The following is a 22556-nucleotide window of genomic DNA, read 5'->3' as shown; positions in this document are numbered from 1 at the left end:
GAGTTTTTATTCACTCATTCCCTTGTGGCTACTTACTCAACTTCAGATACTAAGAATTGATAATATGCATTACTTCAGACAAAGGTGAAGAGTATATGCCTCACATGTAATATGGACAATTTGAATTCATAACTCAAATATTCTTCTAATACTTACCATACTGTTACTTACCAGTTTTCAGGGTGAGAGTAGAGTTGAGTGAGAATCCAGCTTCTTTAAAGTGGTGGAATAGGGGCTGGAGAGATGGCTCAGAGGTTAAGAGTACCAACTGATCTTCCAGAGGTCCTGAGTTCAATTCCCAGCAATCACATGGTGGCTCACAACCATCTGTAATGAGATCTGGTGCCCTCTTCTGTATATATAATAAATAAATAAATAAGGTGGTAGGATAAATGTTACTTCATAGCTTGATTTATTTTTAATTACTTGAAGCATTTTTTCAAAGTTCTATGCCAAGCCAGAACCTATGAGTATTTTTACATCCTTCTTAAAGAAGTCAGAATCATTAAAGTAGAAGTAATCTTACCTAAGGTGGATATCTGAAGTCTTTCTTTCCTTTCATGATAGAATCTCAAGAATTCAGCTTAGGTGCATGTTCTGCTCTACCTGAATTGCCTTTTTTTCTTTCTTTTTAAAAAAAGGTATGTGTGATTTCCCTTGACATACCTTTGAATATCTTTAACAGATTCTAATCATTAATTTTATTCTCTTTCATTAATAAAATAAATGTTTTAGGTATATTAAGCTAAAAAAGAATTTTATGAATACACAGGGTAAGATATTTTATTTTTAAACAGTCCATATAGCATGACAGGTTAGAGAGAGTTGGGTTTTTGTATTAACTTGTGTTGCACATATATAGGTAAATGGCAGGCAGAATAGTCTGCTCTGTGAGTGTGGCAAATTCAGGAAACCCCTTGTATCTAAACTACTAAGAACAAATGCTTTATTTTAAGCCAATATGGCATAGAAAAAAATACTTTTTACTACATTCCTAATTTTAAGAAAATATGCATTTTTTTATTCTGCTGAAGTTAGAGTCAAATCAGTGAGGTCAGAATGAATGATTAAGTATCAATTTAAATCTGCTCTTTAACTTAATCATTACATGTATTGGTCATCCAATACGTGCCAGGCATTCTGTGGGGGTTCCCCTGAAGGCTTCACAGCAGGCAGGGAAAACATGATCAGGATGAGGTAAGAATGAAACTTGGCGCGATTCTATTATAACCGATGTTGGACCAGGCTTTGGCCCAAATTATTTTACTTGAGCATTGTTTTATTCATATTTAGTCATCATTTTACTTTAGCAAACACAATTTTAGGAAAAAGGTATTCAGATAACAATTAACTCAGCCCCAAGTGCACAACAATTGAAGACATGTTTACATTGAAGCTCTTTGCCAAGTACATATGGTTTCTCATTGACTTAGAGACAGTGCTCAAGATAAGGGAATGACTAAGGTAATGCCTGTGGGTGTCAGGATTGGCTTGGCCCTAAGATAACATAGAAGTCGCTTACATTGTTATAAAGCATATGCGACATCCCTCATTAGAATGGGTTTTAGGGCCTGGAAGTAATACTCAAGGTTTAAGGGGGAAAGGGTCTGGAATAAGTAAAAACAAAAATTCTGGAAGATACAGGCAGAACCTAGCTCATCAGACAGCAAGGATCGCCACATTGTAAAACTAAGTGATCCCTGGCATTCCAGGAAGAGCCCCTATGCACCTCATTCCTTTGAAGAGGTGAGCTGTGTGTTTAACTCTCCTGGCTTCTCCAGTGCTTATCTGTGTGCACAAGTCCTCCTTTGTCCTCTTCAGCATTCCTCCCAAGTTCAGAGGTTAAATCAAATTTCCCTGTCACATAAGCCTAAAGCCATAGTTAGAAGACAATGTTCAGATCTGAAATTATTGCAGATATGCTTTTCTAAGTAGAAATAATTTCCTGAGCTAACATACCATCTCTCAACTTTATAGAGAAATCCTGCTATTCTTGAGCAAACTATAAAATGATGGCAAAATAAAAATAACTTTAGTAGGACTTTTGGCATCTGGTTTGCAAGATTTCTCCTTATCTAGTACACGTGACCCAATAGGAAATCTGTCTTCTCTAATTTTCCAAGTTGGTATCCTACTATTATTTTAGAATATTAGCTATCCTTTATGTGCCAACATTGGTTAATCATTTATAACAAATATAGCCTATTAATACAAGATGTTAATGATAAGAGAAATGAAGGATGAGATATATGGGCACTATATATGATCTGCTCAATTTTCTGCAAACATGACATTGCCCTTCAGAATTCATTAATTAAAAAGAAGAAAACTCTGATACTAGGTTCATGTTTGCTTTATAATTCACCATTGAAAGGGAAAAAGAGTAACTGGAAGCCAAATTTATAGCAGAAAAAAAGGAAAAGAGTAGAATTTTATAAGCAAAAAAGATGACAAAAAGTTCTAACTGAGACTGGAAACTGTACTTTTCCTCCTCACAGCTCATTGATTGACTCTGTGATTGTTTTTCTGGTTCTCATCTATTTGCCATATCCAGTGTCTGTTCTGTATCCACTGACCCCGTTCAAGTTATGGAAACCCCCATGGTATTATTATCTATAATATAGTACTGTACAGCATATCTCTACAACGTATCTTACATCATTTACATGTTGTATTGGTTTATTAGCAACTCATCCTTATCCTTCCTCCCAATCATGGATACCACCAGTTTATTCTTAGCACATATGAGTTTAACTGTTTTAAATGCTTCATATTAGTAAAAATCATGCAGTATTTGTCCTTTTGTGACTGGCTTATTTCACTAAATGTAATACCCATACGGTTCATCAATGTCTTTGAACATTAGAGAGCTGCTTTCTTTAAAGACTGAACAATGGGGCTGGACAGATGGCTCAGAGATAAAGAACATTGGCTGTTCTTCCAGAGGTCCTGAGTTCAATTCCCAGCACCCATATGGTGGCTCACAACCATCTGTAATGAGATCTGGCTCCCTTTTCTGGCCTGCAGGGATACATGCAAACAGAACACTGTATACATAATAAATAAATTAATCTTTAAAAAAAATATAAAAAGATTGAACAATGTTGCAATTACATCTATATATCACATTTTTATCCATTCATCTGCTGAAGATTTAGGTTATTTCCACATCTTCACTAGTGTGAATAGCACTGCATAGGAATATGCATGTTCTCACAGTCCTGGGATACAACCCCAAAGCTGTATTGCTTGATTATATGCTAGTTCCATTTTTAATTTGTTTGGGAAAATCTCCACACCCTTTTCATGTCTGTTTACTGCTCTAATTGGCAGTGGAACCTGGGAGAATGAAGCCTAAAACCGAGGCAGACTCAAGTCTCATGCAATAGCCAACTTTATTCAGAGCATCAGACACTTTATACCCTGAGGGTTAAAGTGAGGTCACCTGAGTAAAGTTCTCATGAGTTCAAGCTGTATGCAATCACAAGGATGAACTATACATGGCAAAAACATGTTTTTCCATAGAGACATATAAACAAATAACAATAGCCAGCTGTAATAAATAATCTGAAATAAACTCACTCCTGTCTGCTACACTCAGGAGAGGCAAAACATACATTCCAAGAACAATTCCATGTTTTGAAGAAACTGAGGTCACATGACTTGACTCTTGTCTTGTTTTCCTGGAGTTTTCTCACAAGCACTCAGAATTCTCACAGGACTCCATTCTTGGACACATGTCCATTACACTCCACAAGTATGGGTATGCCAACAGTGTATGTTTTCGTTTCTTCACACCATGCTATCATTGATACCTTTTGATGATTTTAGAGTGGTTATCTTAACAGATGTGAGGTTGTACCTTGTCATGGTTGTGTTACCCTGGTATTCCAACAAACTGGATACCTTAAAGGAAATGAATACAACATTGGAAATACACAGTGCACCAAAGTTTGAGTCAATAGAAAGTCTGAACAGTCAGTAGAAAGCCCAGAACTAGTAAGGAGGTTGACTCAGTAACTAAAAAGGGTACTATAAAAATAAAACCTCACTTTCCTTTTCTTAAGAATTTTTTCACATAGATAATCTTGTTAGTCCTTAGAAACAAATTCTTACCAGTAATATGGAAGTTTAAGGTGCATTCAGTCATTGAACTGGAGAGTTGGAAAGCACATACATACTATGTGTCTCTTCTACACTGTCACTTTTGTTTATATCAGAATCATTTGAAAGTATTGCTGTGATATGGCTCAAAGGAGCCCATGCCAGATACTCTGGTTTAGTAAGTCTAAGATAATCTGGCTTTTGCATTTGAAGCAAGTCTCTATGTGATACTAATCTAAACAAATGGACTATTGTGTGTCCTGGTCATGTATTAATATGTTGCAGTTTCTTTGTTAACAATTAAAAAAAAATCCCAGAGACAATAAATAACATGATTCAAGCAAGTTAGAGAGAAGATTAGATTTGAAGCTGAGTTTGTTGAACCCCTAATCACCACACTTTGTAATTGATCACATTGTATTTATTTGTTCCTCAGTTCTAATATTATGCCGAATTGCTGTAGTAGAAACTATCAGCTGTAGCTGACCTAAAATTTTATTAATCCCAAGTTGTTACAGCAGATTAACTCACAAACATACAGATCTGTGTATATTGTTACAATATTATAAAACTATTCATATAAATTATCATGATGTAAAATGATTATTTCCCATCGATGAATAATAAATAGCTGCTTTATAAAGGACCTCACATGTGAGTGATGTGAATTGTTTTTATAGGTACATTCCTCTCATTGAAAGGAGCTGTGCTAACATTTTCCTGCATGGACAGAACTGGCAATTTAATGCAGCCTCCCTATGAAGTATGGAGGGATCCAAACAACACAGATGAAAATGAAAAGACATGGAAAAGAAAATTGGTTATGAACTACTCCACTTCATCCCAAGAAACAGGCGATCATCAGTATACAATAATCTGCTCAGAAAAACAAGCCAAAGTCTTCTCACTGCCGTCCCAGACCTGCCTTTATGTTCACAACATCACAGAGACCTCTTTCATATTGCAAGCAGAGGTGGTGGGCATGTGTAACAGTGCCTGCTTGGCCTGCTTTTGTGCAAATGGGCATATCATGATAATGAGGTACTTGACAAAGTTATTGTTGACTGGTAATCATAACAATGCTAGCAAGGTATAGTGATGAAAATTATATTCGTACTGTTGAGGAGAAGCAGTCTGATATGATGTTTCACTATGTTTGTGAATATTCTGTTGTTCAACAACATGAAGAGAGGTTTGTGGCTTGGGTGTGAAGAGGGCTGATTCTGCTTTTGGTTTTGTTTCCTCAAAAAATACTTACCAATAATATATATAGATATATATGACATAATATATAAATATATATTATATAGTTGACATCAAATAATCCAAGGAAAGAATGATTCCCAATCATTCATATATTAATTTAACAAGCAATTATTAGAAATACATTAGGCACTGGATTCAAAAGATATATAGAAATAAAATTATCTCTTGCTTTCACTATTACATAAGAACTTTACACACAGAATTCCGCTTGATTCTCATAGCTTTTTAAGGACATTGGCAAGTATTATTTTCATTCTCCAATTTACATATTAGAAAGTAAAATAATTTGTCTGAAGGCATACAGCATAGGAAAAAGTGAAATCAGCACTGAGCAGTACACTAAAAACCATCAGACACATTAAAAATAAGATATATGCTTAGAAAGTTCATTCTACTCAGTGAAATTATATAAAACTTATGAAACACAAAATATTACCTAATGAGTTTATGGATTCAACAATGCTATGGTAGTAGTCATTGGATGAATAAGCTTCAAGAAAATGAAATCTGTTTAATACACTATAGAAGTGATTGTCATTCTTGTCAATGTCTCACTTTGTTCTAAAATAATTTGAACAGTAAAATGTTACACTAGACATGAAAAGGAGATAAAGTTAGTAGCATGTGAGGGGAATTGGAAAAGACCAAGAATAAGGAGTTTGAGAATGGATTAAAAACAGGTGGGATATTTGAGGTCCCCCAAGCCATCCAGCTGAAGCTTAATAGCAATTTAAGGTCTGATCTCTTAGGAAAATGCAGACTTGAGCATCATCTAGAAAACTGATAACAGCAAACAAAGTCATCAAAAGATCCTGTATAAAGAAATGAAAAGGATGGGGTTGGAGATTTAGCTCAGTGATAGAGCACTTGCCTGGCAAGAGCAAGGCCCTGGGTTCGATCCTCAGCTCTGGAAAAAAAAAAAAAAAAAAGACAAAAAGAAATGAAAAGTAGATGCCCCAAGGACTAGAAGCTTGGAGCCAATCTCTACATGTATCCAAAGAAGGAGGTTGTGAAGTCATCAGAGAGATAAGAAACGGACCAGAACAGCACAACCTTCTGCAATAAAAAGAAGTATCCCAACAAAAGAGGAGCAAATAGAGCAGAAACGTCAAAGAATTGGGATACCAGGAACAAAACCATAAACTGGTCATGCTGGAGATGCTTAGAATTCCAGCAGTGAAGGCAGGAGTTTCCCAAATTCAAGATAATCCTTTGCTACATAGTGAGTTGGAGGCCAGCCTGGACTGTGTGAAACCCTTTAAGAAGGCAAGTGTTAGGTGCATGGTGAAGGCCAGAGCTAACTGTCAGGAAGGCAAGAATAGAAGGTAGTGCGGTACAAGGTTGGCCAATGTTGACAAAATCAGTCCCTGATTTTGTACATCCTGAAAGCCAGGATTTAAATGGTTGAAAAAGTCAGCGAATATGGTTGGTGGAAATTGTATGAATTCAAATGTTTGAAAAGAAAGGTATGTTGTAGCACAGCCACACCCATCACATGTATGTTGACAATGGCTGCTTTTATACTGCAAAGCAGAACTGAACAATTGCACAGGAGCTGCTCCAGGTCCAAAGCCTAAAAAACCTTTACTGTCTGATCCCTGACCCCACTATAGGTTATTCTTTTAGAAAATGCTGTAAATAGAAAAAGGAGAAGTAGAAAGTTGCTCAAGAGTAAGACCAAACTGTCGTGGTATTTTGTTTCATTATTTCTAACTGGGAAGACATGGAGAGATCTATAGTTAGTGAGGAGACACTTTGGGGGAAAAGGCAATCAGGGCTTGCTTATTCTTGTATATTTCTGATTCTTTCTCAAACTGTTTTCAGAAATTTCCAATGAAGATCACTCCATCTTGTTTGTAAATTATTTAACCGATAAACATGCTTAAATTATGGGGGTCCTGAATTTATGGGTGTGTGTGTGTGTGTGTGTGTGTGTGTGTGTGTGTGTGATGTCCTTCCCTCCACTAAGCTTGTTACTCAAAATTTATATTCAGCCATTACTATATCTTTCATATTTCCAATATTTTTTATTACTGTCTTTGAAATCCAGTGTGCAATTTGCACTTTCAGCATACCTCAGTTCTGACTATCCAAGGGTCATCTATCTGCTCAGTAGTCATATGACTAGTTGGTGGCTAAAATACCAGGCAGCATGGTGCTGGAATATTAATAAATACTTATTCCAAAAATATAGATTTCAGTCCCCATATTATATAGTAAAATTTTGGGTCTCAGAATGTAGTTACAAACATTTTTTAAAGAAAAATGGTACCTTTTGGGATGCTCTCTGTATTCCAGGATAAATTAAAACCAGTATACACAAAGAATTAGAATAGTTCCCCAAGTCTGAGGATTAAACCGAAGAAGTTCTCTCTGCCCTTGATGTTCAAGGAATGATGAAAAAAGCTGTGAAATTGTTTTTTCAATAGTGGTTTATAAATTGTCTCTTACGACAGTATCCAAAAGGATATTCTTAGAACTATCTTATCAAAATTATAGCTGAAGGATTAGGTTAGGAAGGTACTACAGAGGTAGTCTTTCTCATATATAAATGCTAATCTGTTACTTACTATATACTCACTTCCTTAAGCTTTGGCCGTGTTTGTTTACTAGTCATGTTCAATACACATGCCCAAGAGACAGGAAGAGTTCACTTCCTGTGAAGAGTGACTAAGGAATGGAGAACAAAGCGTTCCATGCCCAGGAACACTAGACTGACCCCACACATGCCTCTGTTGGTACCTAAGCTCAAAGGCTAAGGAATTGTGCTTAGAGAGAGACATGGGCCTCTACATTTATTCTTTAAGGACATTTGCAAAAGCATTTATTTGAGCTAAGATAGATCTGTGCTCATGTTTGTGTGTGTACATCTGATTATATATCAGAGTCTATTACTAATCTTTGAAGAAAATATAAAGAAAACAACATAAAATGACATAAAAGTTTTTTATTAAAAATGTTTATATCAATGTAAATATGAAATGTAGATTTACTAATTTTTTTCTATTCAGCTTACCTAGTCTTCGCCCTATGTTGGATGTAAATTATTTGCCACTGACAGACATGAGGATAGCACGGACATTTTGTTTTACTAATGAAGGCCAGGCATTATACCTCGTCTCTCCTACTGAAATTCAACGGTTAACATATAGCCAAGAAATGTGTGATAATATTCAGGTAGGTAAAGTTCCTTCATAAAAATATATAGATGTGGGATTTAGGGAGGAGCTAGGAACAGAGGAGGGAGGGAAAACTAGCCAGGATGTAAAATAAATGAATAAATTTATTTTTAAAAAATAATAAATATTACATAAATAAATAGATGTGATTGTTAAGTGAGGGAAAGAATGAGAGTGACATGAATAAGTTAAAGTATCATTGGGCCAGATAATAAATCCACCTTTCCTAGAAGATGTTCTGAATGTATATATTCTTCAATGTAATCCTACCGATGTCTAGTATGGTTCTAGGTAGACACAGAAGTAACAAGAGGATCATGATCATGAGAAATGATCATTGTGATCATTTATAGTAATAGGTGAACTGAAATGTATTTATTTTATTCTAGGGAGTTTTGTTTTAATCATAGTGGTATAGGCTTCTTATACATACAGATGGTTTTATAATGACATGTTTATGCAAGTGTACTTTGATCATATGAACTCTTGCATACATTTCCCTTTCTCCCCTCTCACCCTTTCTATTGTTCTATTTCTCCAGAGAGTCTAGGCTTTGCATATATGGAGTGTGTATAATTTTATGTATTTCTATAAAATCTAGGACCCACAAATGAAGAAGAACATGTGATATTTGTTGTTCTGAATCTGTTTTATTTCACTTAACATAATAATCTCTACTTGCATCCATTTTTCTGAAAACAGAATTTCATTCTTTTTTTAACTTCTTAAGATTTATTCATTGTTATTTCATGTGTGTGGCTGTTTTTCTTGCATGTATATCTGTGCACCACATCATGTGTGTGCCTGGTGCCCATGGTGGCCAGAAAACAGCCGCAGGTCATCTGGATCAACAGTTATACACAGCTCTGAGGTGCTGGGAATCAAACCCAGGTCCTCTGAAAGGGCAGCCAGTGTCCTCAACTGCTGATCCATTTTCCCAGCAACCATTATTTCATTCTTTATGACTGAATAAAATTCAGCTATGTGAACAGAGCACATTTTCTTTATCCATTCTCCTGTTAATGGACACCTGCACTTATTTTGTAACTTGACTGTTGGAAATAGTGCTACAATATATATATATATTGAAGATGTGCCAGTATCACTGTGATATGTTAAAGCCCTTTGGGTGCATACTCAGGGTTAGTATAGCTGGATCATAGTATGATCATACTGGGTCATAAGTTCTATTTTTTAATTTCTTTAAGATTTATTTTTATTTTATGTGCACTGGTGTCTCGCCTGCATGTGTTTCTGTGTGAGGTGTTGAATCTCCTGGAACTGGAGTGGTACAGGCAGTCATGAGCTGCTGTGTGGTGCTGGGGATTGAACCCAGGTCCTCTGGAAGAACAGACAGTTTTGGTTTGGTTTGGTTTTGGTTTTTCAAGACAGGGTTTCTCTGTGTAGCTTTGGCGCCTATCCTGGATCTCTCACTCTGTAGTCCAGGCTGGCCTCGAACTCACAGAGATCCTCCTGGCTCTGCCTCCTGAGTGCTGGGATTAAAGGCATACGTCATCACCACCCAGCCAGACAGTGATCTTAACCACTGAGCAATCTTTCAATCCCCTATTTTTGGGTTTTTTGTTTGTTTGCTTTTTTAAGGACTCTGCATGAGCATACTGATTTCCATAGTAGATGGACAATTTATATTCCCTCTAGCAGCATACAAGTTTCCTTTCACCTCATCCTTGCCAGAATTGGTTATTTATTTTCTTAATGGTTGCCATTCTGAGTAGGGTGATATGGCATCTTGATATAGTTTTAACTTGCATTCCCTAATGGCTAAGCATGTTGAATATTTTTCCATATGATTGTTGGGCATTTGTCTCCATCATTTGATTGTTGTGTTTATTTCATTAGTCCATTTGTTAACTGAGTTGTTTGGTTTCCTGGTATTTTGGTTTGTTTGGGATTTAGTTATTTACATAATCTGCATGTTAATCTTTTGTCTGCTATAAATTAGCAAAGATGTTTTCCATGCTATTGTCTACCTATTCATGTGTTTTCTTTGTTGTGAAGCACACTAATTTAATAAATCTCATTTGCAAATTCTTGATTTTAGTTCCTTAATTATTTATGTTCTTTTCAAAAAGTCCTTACATATGCCTATAATTTGAAATGTTTTCTCATAACAATGTCAAAGTTTCAGGTCTCACATTAAGACTTGATCAATTTTAATTGATTTTAATGAGGGTGAAAAATATGGATCTAGTTTCATTTTTCTATAGGAGGCTATTCAATATTCTCAGCACCATTTGTTGAAGAAATTGTCTCTCCTCCTAAATGCTTTTGCCCTCTTTGTAAAAAGTCCTCTCAGTGTAGCACATGGGTTTGTTTCTGGCCCTCTGTTCTGTCCTGTTGATCTACATGCCTGTCCTTCTGCTAGTGTAATGCCAGTTGTGTTCCTGTGGCTGTTAGTATTTATACGGCGCTAGGAACACGTCCTGAACACGACAAGACCACGGGAGAGTTTTATTAAAGAGGATAGAGGTGACAGGCCTGGGTGAAACACACGTGGGTGGGGAGAGAAGGGAGGGGGAGAAGGGGGGGAGGAGGAGAGAGCCTGAGAGCCTGAGAGAGAGTCCTGCAAGGTGGCGCCGCTTTTTAAAGGTTGGGCCGAGCATGCATACAGGGCCTCCTGTGTGTACTCCACGCATGCGCATAGATTACATGTAATTATCTATCAGTGGCTCTACACTATAACCAAAATCAGGGGCAGTGATTGTTCCTTTTGCTCAGAATTGCTTTGGCTATTTGGGGTCTTTCGTGCTTCCTATGGATTTTTCATTTTTTCCCTTGTTCCATAGAGTGTCATTGATGAAGAATGCATTGAATCTGTAGGTTGTTTTTGTTTATATAACTATTTTCACAATATTCTGCTGATCCATGAGCATGGAAAGTCTCTGTCATTGACTGTCTTCTTCAATTTCTCTCTTCAGTGATTTAAATGTTTTGTTATAGAGGTCTTTCACATCCTTAGATTTATTCCAAGGCATTTTTTAACCTATTATGAAAGTGGTTGTATCCTTCTCTTTTCTTTTTCTTAGCATTTTTATTATTGACAGTTAGGAAAGCTATTAATTTTTGTGTCTTTATTTTGTATCTTGCTACTTGGCTGTAATGGTTTTCTAAAGGTTTGTGGTAAAGCATTTAGATTTAGATCTCCTGTGGATTGGACCTTAGTATTGAAAATGGGAATGATCTGACTTCTCCATTTTCTTTCCTATTCTCCTGCAATTCTAATACTCTAAGCACTGTATTAAGAAAGAGTAAAGAATTCAGAATCGCTTTCCTGATTTTAGTGAAAATGCTTTGCGTTTTCCCTCTATTCAGCATTATGTCTATGGGTTAGTAGAATAAATAGAGTTTAAAGATTATTAAATCTATAGAAAATTATAATTAATAGGTCAAGAGGAGGGACTGGAGAAAGAGAAAATGAAATAGGATTGAGGGAAAGTATATGAGTTTTAAGTAAAAAAAATAGCACAGAGAACTAAATGGAATAGGTAAAAAAGTAGAATCATTATAAAATGTAAGGAATATACAAATTAAATAAAGCCATTAAGAAATCTACAAGAGTGAAGATGTTTAACAGTGAGACAACTTAAAATAGAAACAATATTACACTGTCAGTCAGTCTCTCTTCCTCGCTGGGATGGATGTTGTTTTCCTCCTCTCCTGAGCTGTCTTAAGGATCTGACTCTGGTGATGGGAGAGCAGAGGCTTGTGTGTCTAGCTCAAATCTGTTAAAGCAGATTTGTCAACAAGCGGTGCCTCAGTGGATTTCAAGCAGGTTACCTGCTGGGTTGAATGTCTGCCTAGGTGACAGCAGGGGTCCATCCTCCTTCAGGAGAATTCCACAGTAACGTAATCTAGTGAGATATGTTCAGGGAAATTCCACACAAGGAGTTCAAAAGAATAATTTTTAAGAATTTTCAACTAAATCAAGGGACAAAGCAAGTTCCTGGATGAATTCAAACAAAATGAAAATAAGTGGCACCCCTAGACTTCTACATGGATACCCCCTCAGAATAATTTCCAGCTGGACAGCTACTGTCTTCTTGATGTGTTGGGTGCTCATGTGCATCCTGTGCAGATTTCAGTGTCAGAGACTCTGATGGCCACACCCATGTTTGTATATATAGTCTCACTGTATAGTCTCATCCCATTAGGGAAGTGTTGCTTTTTGCCATGGTCGTACTCTTAGCTTGAGTATCTCCAATGAATTTCAGGTCATGTCAGGTGATTATATGATGCCCATGTGATTATGTGGTTCTCTAGGTCTTGTCTTAATCAGTGGAATTGTGTTTGGAGATATGGTTGTGCTGAATTTTCTACTGTTATCAACAGAATGGTTGAGTATAGAATCTGCTCCCTCTTTGTCCAAGAGTAATTGGTGGTGACAAAGGACAGTGGCATTAGGTGATTTCCCAGGGTCTGTTCCATGCAGCTTATTGCTGGGTTGTCTAAAGTTTTTTTTTTTTTTTCTGCCCTTGTTTTTTGTTTGTTTGTTTGTTTTGTTTTGTTTTTTTCTTTTTTCCTTTATTTAAGGTCTCTGAGGAGCTAAGATCAGAACTGTGTATTAAACAAAAATCACCCAGAAGAGATATGGGAAGGCTGTCTTCATTATGTACTGTAATATATCATAATGTTAATTTTTTTCATCTATTAATTTCATCTTAGTTGCTCTAATAATACTCTTTTCTTCATTGGTGCAGGACATGTTAGGCGATTTGTTTACTCCCATAGAGACACCAGAAGCTCAAAATAGAGGCTTTCTCAAGGGACTGTTTGGTGGAAGTGGACAGACATTTGACAGAGAGGAACTCTGTGAGTAAATTTCCTATTGTAAATCCCTTCACAAAATAGAAGACCTGTGTGTGTGTGGGGGGGGGGGGGGGGCGGATAATATACCAATCTAAAATTCTAGACCAAGGTTCTTTTGTTTCTATATTAAAGTTTGAGTATTATTTTTCTTGTATTTTGAAAATTACTTTTAGTAAACATGAATAAAATTAGTCACTATATTAGGAAATAATAAACAAATTATAATATTATATATAATATACAATTATATATATTTCAATTTTCTTAGTTTTTTCTTTTCATTTTTCTTTATTAAGAAATTTTCTACTCACTCTACATACCACCCACAGATCCCCCCTCCTTCCTCTTCCCACCCTCCAAACCTCCCTCCCAAGCCACCCCACATCCCTACATCCCCCAAATCAAGGTCTCCCATGGGGAATCAGCAGAGTCTGGCACACTGAGCCTAGGCAGGGCCAAGCCCCTTCCCACTGCACCAAGGCTGTGCAAGGTGTCACACCACCATCACCGGGCTCCCAAAAGCCTACCCATGTACCAGGGATGGATCCCCATCCCCCTGCCTGGGTGCCCCCCAAACAGTTTGAGCCAAACAATTGTCTTCCATATCCAGAGGATATGTACAATATGTATAATATATAATTATATATGTATTTCAGTATTTATATTACAAGAAATGAGCAAGCTAATAAGTATCCCAGTTGTAGACAGGTTCTAGCTTCATGGACACTTGATAGTATTTGGCTTTTTAATTCTGAAAAAGCATTTTAGTCTGCTTTCCTATAGCCACTGCTAGAGATTGGATTCTTTATCCATAAGGCCAGTGTAGTGGCGCCATAGAGAAAAACTAGTTTGAAAATCTACCAGTGATACTGTGATGAGCAGTAGTCAAAAAGCAATAGGAGATACTAAAAAGCACTTTCAGAGGACAGATAAGAATAAAATTTTCAGACAATGCCACCAACATTTGGTTTTGCATATCATGACTCCCTTTCTCTTGAATTTATAACTGTGCAGAAAGATGTAGGTACCACCCTATAGTTTAATATTCTTTTAGCCAATAAATGGAATAATGTATTACATGTGGCAATATAGAACATCACAAATATCATGCTAAATCAGAGAGGCCAGATGAAAAAGGGGCCACATATTATATGATTCCATTCATATAAACTGTCCAGAATAGGCAAACTCATGGGTACTAAAGGTTTGTCAGTGGGTGCCTGAGCTGAATAAGGAGGGATTGCTAATGAGTTTGGGGTTTCTTTTGGCATAATGAAAATATTCTAAAATCTTTATGAGACACTAAAAACCAGTGACTTAATTACATGCTTTATTAGGGTTGCTTTTATGGTATGTGGATCAGTTATCAATGAGGCTCTTATTTTTTTAAGGCCTAGGTTCTTTTCCAATGTGACATCCTGAAAATATTCACTAAATTTCTGCCAAGATAGCTGTGTATTACAATGTGTTTTGTTTTGTGAAAGGAAACTATGTAAACTACTCTGACCTTCAACCCTTGACCCTCTTTCCTCCATTTCACTAGAGTGGGAATTATAGGTTTGTGCTACCATATCTAGCTAACTTTGTAACTTTTAGCAACTTTGAATTTTTAAAAAATGCTTTATTTAAGTTAAATAAAACAGAACTTTGTTCCTAAAAAGCAAACTTTTAGTCTATTATCAAAACCACAAAATTTAACACGCATTTATTTATATAATCCTATACCTAATTCTCTAGTAATTACAGAAAAGGGGAGCCTTACAAAAGCTGATATATAAAGATTAACAGAGACTATTGGGCAGAAATTTAAGTACATGATCAAGCCTCGGATTAGAACAAACATTTAGTATGTGACAAACCTAAGGTTTTATGTATTTTGAGAACTCCAGTTCATTCATGTTAATCAATGCAATGAGAAGACTAGAGAGACAGATCTAACAGTAAAGTGCTTCCCTTGTATACATTAGGATCCATCCCCAGGATCCACAGAAGAAAGCGAGGTCAGGTGGTTTGTACTTAAAATCTCAATGATGGGAAAGTAGAAATAGGCAGATCACTGCCCAGATCACAGAGATGAGGGCTCACTGGCTAGCCAGCCTAGCTGACATAGTGAATGCCAGGCCAAGTAAGAGACCCCATCTCAAAAACAAGATGTGGCCAGCAAGATGGCTTAGCCAGCGGAGACACTTGCCACCAAACCTACTAATTTGAGGTCAAATCCTTGGACCCAAGTGGTAGATGGAAAGATCCAATTCCCCTAGGTTGTTTTTTGGCTTCAAAATTGTACAGTGGCATGCACTAAGCCCACTTCCATAACACACACACACACACACACACACACACACACACACACACACACACATACACACACCACAGTCACTCAATCAACTTTTTAGGGAAAAAAAATAGTGGACAGCACCTGAGGAATAGCACCTGAGGTTAACCTCTGACCTCCATATACAGAATCACACATGTGCTTATATACACATGAACACATAAATATATTGAAAATGCAGTCCCATATACATGCCATGTACACACCCAGACATATGATATCTTAAGTACGCATATCTTTAACACATACACATATATGTGGCAAGACCAAATAATGCCACCCTTTGAATGAAAACCGTGACAGTAGAAATGTATCAAAACATCTGTTCCTTGGTGGCTGTCTTGACCATGACATGTTTTACACTTCTCTGGCTTACATTCTCAGTTGGGGAAGCTACTGCAGGCAAAGCGTCCCGCAGCCTCGCTCAGCACATCCCTGGACCAGGGAGTATAGAAGGGGTGAAGGGCGCTGCTGGAGGGGTGATGGGAGAGCTGACCCGAGCCCGAATGGCACTTGATGAGCGAGGACAGAGGCTGGGTGAGCTGGAAGAGAAGACCGCAGGCATGATGACCAGCGCAGAAGCCTTTTCCAAGCATGCACACGAGGTAAGCTGCCCGAGTGAGCACAGGCATCTTCAGAACGCGGCCACTGGAAGCGTAAGCAGAGCTGCCACAGGACCTGAATCCCTGAAGTACTGCAGGCCCCCGACTCAGGGAGACTTTTAAAAGCTACGTTAAGTTGAGGCTTCTTGAACTTGGAGCGTAACGTATTGATTCATTCTGAAAGAGTAGGTCTGTACCACCTGCGTTCACGGTGCACAGGAAGATTTTATGAATCCCCCAAGGGTGAGGGCCAGTAGAGGTGAGAATTCCCATCGTTCAATTGTCTGTCATTAAACAGCATTTCCCGTCAGCTAAGTCCTCACACCTTTTTTGTTTCTAAGCCCGTCACAGGCCCTTTGTTCCACGAAGTGAGAGGCCATACAGTTTTATTACGTTTTGAGACTTCACTAAATGTCCGTGATTAGCTCAGTACTGATTTGCTGCATAGCAGTTTTAAGATTTTGTAGCAACTCTTGATTGCTCTGTTTCTCTTTCCAGTTGATGCTGAAATACAAGGATAAGAAATGGTACCAGTTCTAACCATCTAAAGGAGCTGTGACTGCTTTGAGAACCGTTATTCAGGGAAACCAAATTTATTCCCAGCATCATTAGTCAACTGCTAGAGACCAGTTTCTTCTCCAAAATGTTCCATTATAGTCCATCTGAAGTTATCACAAGGAGGCGTATCAAAGGCAGAGCCGCTGTACACCACAAAAGCTGGAACCCCAATTAAAATCCCAAGATAATGGCTGAATCTGTCTTTTCCCTATGTGGAATGGATGTTATCATCTTGGCATGTAATTTGCTAAGAATTTGTGTTTGGAAACTATTGGAGAGTCCTTTTGATTTGAAATTTCCTGTACAAACAAAAGCATTAATGCACTTAATGAAAAAAATCTTTGCATGATAAATTAACATCTTAAGAGGAAAAGAAACAAAAGCATGTTATAACAGAAGAAAAAAGGATTTATGGTAAACTACTTTTATGAATTGGGCCACACCCAACAATTTTAAAATCTGCATTAGAAGATATCAGTGCATTTCAAGTGTATCTGCCATACCCAACTGAAAAGGAATCAAAACAAACCCAGAATTTTCTTCTCATCTGAAACTTTCCTTAGTGTACTAGGACCTTACTGAATTCTTATAAGCAAGAATCTGATTAACGTTTTTCTCTCTCCATAGTCATTCACATCATTTCCAGCTCTCATTCCTAATCAAGTATTGCCAGTCTAGTGAAGTGTTCCCAACACTTTCATTTCTGTATCTGTCACCTCCAGGATAAATTCCTGATTTTCATCATCAACCGAGCAGGGTTGAATCACCTCCGAGCATTTTTTTTCAGCCTGGTTTATATTCTACAGAGGAGTTGGCAATAAGTTTTCAGAAACTAAACTATAGGAACAATGCAGTTAGTCTTGAGAACTGATTTCACAAAGAGTGGAATTTCACATACCCAAATTTCAGTTTCCAAAGCATATATTTTTAAAGCACCATTTGTATCCTTATCTGCCAATTACACAGTATATTACTGTTCAAACCCAATAGGGTCTACAATCCCAAGGTGCTTGTGCAGCCTGACATTCACAGACCAAACTGGTCATCCTCGTTGGTGTGATTCAGTAAAACCTCAGTTAATGTTTCGGGAAAGAGATTCTGAGTTATTACATTTCTGATTCATAAGGGCTTTCATTAGAAAATACTTTGGGATTCAACACTTATTAATGGGAACCTTTATGAAACCTAGTAGTATTTCAACTATGTTGGCCACAGCCATCATTATGAATAACACAAATCCATAGATAATTTAATGATACAAAATCAATAATTTTGTCACTAATTAGATTGACAGATATAAGTAATAGGAATGTGTCAGTAAATACCAAATACCTTCTTAAAAACTCTAAAAGATAAAGACCAGCTCTATCATGATAAAATCATCTGTCATTACCCAGCAGAGAAGCACTACAAAGAAAAATAAATATGACTCCTACTTTCTCTATTGAACATGCTTGGAAGTCAGAATCTTAAGACTCATTTGATAGTATGTTGCTCATGTTTTTAAAATCTTGAATTATGTGATTGATTTTTTTACTGACTTTTGGTGGTTTGAGGCCATGCTGGGTTTACATTGGTGTTTAAAATATCACCATTTCCTTAAGTCCAACTTCATATACAAAATTATCATTTCTATTGGTTTTATATTTTTTGTTTGAAGTGGTGCTTTCTTTAAATTTTTCTCAGTAATTTTGAAAAGAGAGCAGAGGATTAAAGAGCTAGAAAATTCACACCAGAGTAGCACTTCTCAGAAGCTTTGCATTCTGGTTTCTTAAAATAATCCACCTCCTGCAATAGTGTTAGCATAAGAGAACTTGGCTTGAAAATATAATACACACATTTATATAGTAAAAATATTAATAAAATTAAGGCCAGGACCTTGAAAACATTGGAAGCCAAATTGTAGCACACAATTTATACTATCTGTTTTAAAGACACCAATTTTCTGAATTCTCTGGATACTTCAACATTTCTACATTTTAAAATCATCTAAAAGAATGATATTTCTTTTCTTTTGAAATAGTGAAACTCAACCCAAAGTAGCATTGAATTCAATGACCATCTCTGAAACTCCCAGGAATATTTAACTTGTTTTAGAGATATAGCTCAGGGTAGAGTTCTTGCCCACCTTGTTCAAAACTTTGTTCAATCCCCAATAATACACACACACACACACACACACACACACACACACACACACTCATTCTATAGCAAGAGTTCTCAATAGCATCACTGGCACTAATCTTTCTCTATTATATTGTGGGATGTTGACAATGCCCTTGGCTTCTGCCCTTTAGATGCCACTAGAAACTTGCTAGTAACGACAATTAAAAAAACTGACAAAATTGCTTTCATTTGAGAGCTACTCTTTTACATCATTTAAAGAGAAAAACTATGAAATATATAATGTATGTTTTACAGAAAATAGTATACAATAAGAGCACATTGTATTAGCAAGAGAAGTCCCACCTAAAAATTATGTGTGATTCACATACAATAGAGGTCAATTTTGAAGAATCGGTGAACTAACAATTACAGCCTATTTCAAAGCACAGAGAATATATCAAAAAAGGACATGCACACTGTACGATAGGCATGCTTAAAATTCTGGCTTCATCAAACATGTCAAAAACTATGTAGATAGACATCATTTGGAGTAGGTGCTTCTGCCATCTTGAACAAGGTCTCATAAATGTTTAAAGCTTAGATATGCTTATAAAATTGTTTGCCAAGCCCTTTTATAATATAAGGGTAACTTATCCCACAAATCAGTGATTAGCAGAATCCAAATTAATGAGGTTTTACTGTATCAAAATTATTTTTATAATTCAAAGAAATAGCAATAGCAATAATTTAACCATGGGTGTGATTTTTCCCTCTGAGCATTTCTGTTTTGTTACATTAACCTTAACACACACACACACACACACACACACACACACACACACACACTCATCACCACTACCACCACCACCATTTTGTCATCATTGCTATCTTAGGGAAATGAGTATTGTTATACGTATCATCTTTTCCATTTTCTCATCTCTCTGCTGTCTTCAACCACAAGAAAAACCACCCCCAGAAACTTTAATAGTGCTACAGAAGGTGACCCTGAGTCTTGGTTACCATCAAGTTACATTATATCTATGAAGTGGCATCAGAATCTAAGGCTTGCAAAGCACCAGCTGCACAAGGTGACTTTACCTCCCGATTTTTTCCCTCAACAGAAAAGCCCTTCTTAGTGTTCCAGCGGAAAACAGACCTATCATTCTAGTCATCAATAATATAAAAGAAGACGTGTGTGTTTCCCTGGTTCTAACAGTAATGTAAGCAGTGGTCCCACCATAAAACCATCCGTTTGTCCTGGGGTTTGGGTGGAGGGTGATTGACTTATCACTTACTTCAATAAGTACTTCTGACTTTGCTTCTTCACTTCACTGAGTCCCAGCCTTAGTACTCAGTCACCATGGGAGCCATTGTGTGTTGTGTGACTTCAGGGTCAGGGACAAGACTGAGATCTTTTCCAGCAATTCTGTCATAGAAACATTTCTCAAATCTCTTGGAACTGATTCTCAATAAAATCTGGGTCTCTAACCCTAAAAAATTTAAAGAGACTTTAATGATACGGTTCCCTTTTATATGACCCACCAATGCCATTTTAAAGGTATCATTTACCCATTATCTGTGCCAGTTTGAAAAAAACAAAGAGTAAGATTAGGCCCAAGATTGGTTGAAAATTAAGATAGGTTCTTTGAGATAGTTAGCTATCAGGCATTTGGACAGAGTCATAAAATGAAGCCAGCCTGGAAAGGAAAATGGTTAGCTAGTCTTTGCATCACAAGCTTCTTTCGGGGAGGGCACTAACACTGACCCCTGAGCACACTAGTTCACAGGGAGCAGTCACAAAGCATGTCAGAGCCAGTCTTGCTCGCTGTGTGTTAGGAAAAGCACCCACTTCCCAGCTTTACCTGCTGTCACTCAGACCCATTTTAGGTGGTAGCCTGGTGTATGCACACTGCTCAGAATTTCTGAGATAACTGTCATCAACTTAGGCTGAGCATTGTCTCTCACATGCAAGATTCTAGGAAGCATGGCTGCTAAGAAGTTTAGTATTCCTATCTACAGACCACATAGCCCTGGATGGAAGAAATAGGTAAGGTCTCATCTGGACATGGGGGAGAAGGTGCAGCGTGGTGTGGGGAGTGTGGGTGTGGGGAGGGGTATGAGAGTCTGAGGAAAATGAGGTTTTGATGCAACCAGAGCCCAGGCAAATGCCTGGGTTTGTATCTTCTCTCAGCTATTATCTTTTGGTGTGTATCCTTTTAAGTGAAGCGTTGGCTGTATATAACAATCACTTGAGATTTTTAAATTCCCTATGATTTCAAAAAGTCTTAGACTGGGAACAGAACATCAGTATTTTTGAAAGTCCTAAAAGTGGGTCTATGTCCAGCCAAAGTTGCTAAGCACTGCTGCTTTATGACTAAGAAAGATTTTCTTGTCTTCCTGAGCTGATAGCTTAGCTGCTTTTAAGGGAGCAGGGAAGGCAGAAGGTAAGAGACACAACCTCTCACAGAACAAAGTGAGTGCACATTTCTAATCAGGCAGCTCCACTGATTCTTTGTAACTCTAGAATATTATTCTGTGTGATTTGATCTTGAGTTATTTGAGTCAAAGTTGTAAGTTTGGGCTGCCTTTTACATAAGGTACCAGAAATATCACCATGAGTTCAGCAGTATAGAAAATTAATTCTCAATATCTGGAAAATGGAAATTCTCAAAATAAATTCATACTAAATCAGCTCCAAGTTTATCATGCACCCGCCTGCTGGAGCAGACATGGCAAGTGGCCCCTGCTCTCCTGGGGGTATCCTCCTACTGGACCTGATTCAGCAAACAGGGAGAAGTGTTTGGTTGCTGTCTCAACATCTCCCAGGGCCACCTGAATTGGTTCTCTAGTATACTGGGTATGTGGGTAAAGGGAAAGTCGCCGTCTGAACACCAGGGCTCTGGAGAAGTGCTTATGCCCAGCCAATGGGAGGCACTGGCACAGAAACCATCCAGACTTCCATCCTCCCGCCACCTCCCCTCCTGACTTGGCCCACCCTTCTCAACTGCAGAGCCAGAAGATACACTAGGTGGTGGTTTCGGGTAGTTGTACACAGGATCAACTCTCTAATAACCTATAATTTTTAGTACTTAATTATGTGATGTTTTATTCTAGGAAATAAGAGACAGACAACACCATTGATGTATCTTTCTTTCATCTTCAGAATTTTTGCATCTTTTCAAAAAATGACAAATTACTATTTTTCTGTTGCATTCAGCAATTGTGACTATACCTAAAATTCTTGTAGTCTGTAGAGATATCAATAAAATTGTATATGTTTGTACATAGATGCTCTCTTATGTCATGATGTCATGTACTATTGATTTTTGCCAAGATTAAATATATAGAGGTAAAGCCGTCATTTGCAAACTGTGAACTATGGTTTTACCAAGAATGAATGTTTTAAAAAGACATGGAGGGAATGGGAGAACATATTTATCTGAGCAAAAAAGGAAACAAGATCCTAGTTTCCAAAATGTATAAATTTCATTACAATTAATTGATTGAAAGTGTCCATTCTATCAAATTGGGATATATGTACCATTTTAGTGAAAATTTTAAAGACAACTTGCAAAGCTA

At 37.2% G+C, this 22556-nt stretch overlaps 1 protein-coding gene across 10 annotated transcripts in view; it reads left to right on the top strand.

Moving 5' to 3' along the window:
• Stxbp5l (syntaxin binding protein 5 like) overlaps nt 1-22264 on the top strand; it is a 250942-nt gene extending 228678 nt beyond the window's left edge. For all 10 annotated transcript variants that reach the window (XM_036203312.1, XM_036203309.1, XM_036203307.1 and 7 more), the window contains 5 exons: nt 4785-5145; nt 8382-8547; nt 13268-13379; nt 16096-16316; nt 16812-22264. In XM_036203312.1, coding sequence (XP_036059205.1) covers nt 4785-5145; nt 8382-8547; nt 13268-13379; nt 16096-16316; nt 16812-16853 — 902 coding nt within the window. In that variant the 3' untranslated portion in view covers nt 16854-22264. The remainder of the gene's footprint in view (nt 1-4784; nt 5146-8381; nt 8548-13267; nt 13380-16095; nt 16317-16811) is intronic.
• Nucleotides 22265-22556: the final 292 nt, after the last annotated feature.

Source organism: Onychomys torridus, chromosome 12 (genome assembly GCF_903995425.1).
Source record: "Onychomys torridus chromosome 12, mOncTor1.1, whole genome shotgun sequence".
NCBI classification, from domain to species: Eukaryota; Metazoa; Chordata; class Mammalia; order Rodentia; family Cricetidae; genus Onychomys; species Onychomys torridus.
Note: the sequence above shows the minus strand (reverse complement) of the source record. Positions and strands in the feature narration are given on the sequence as shown.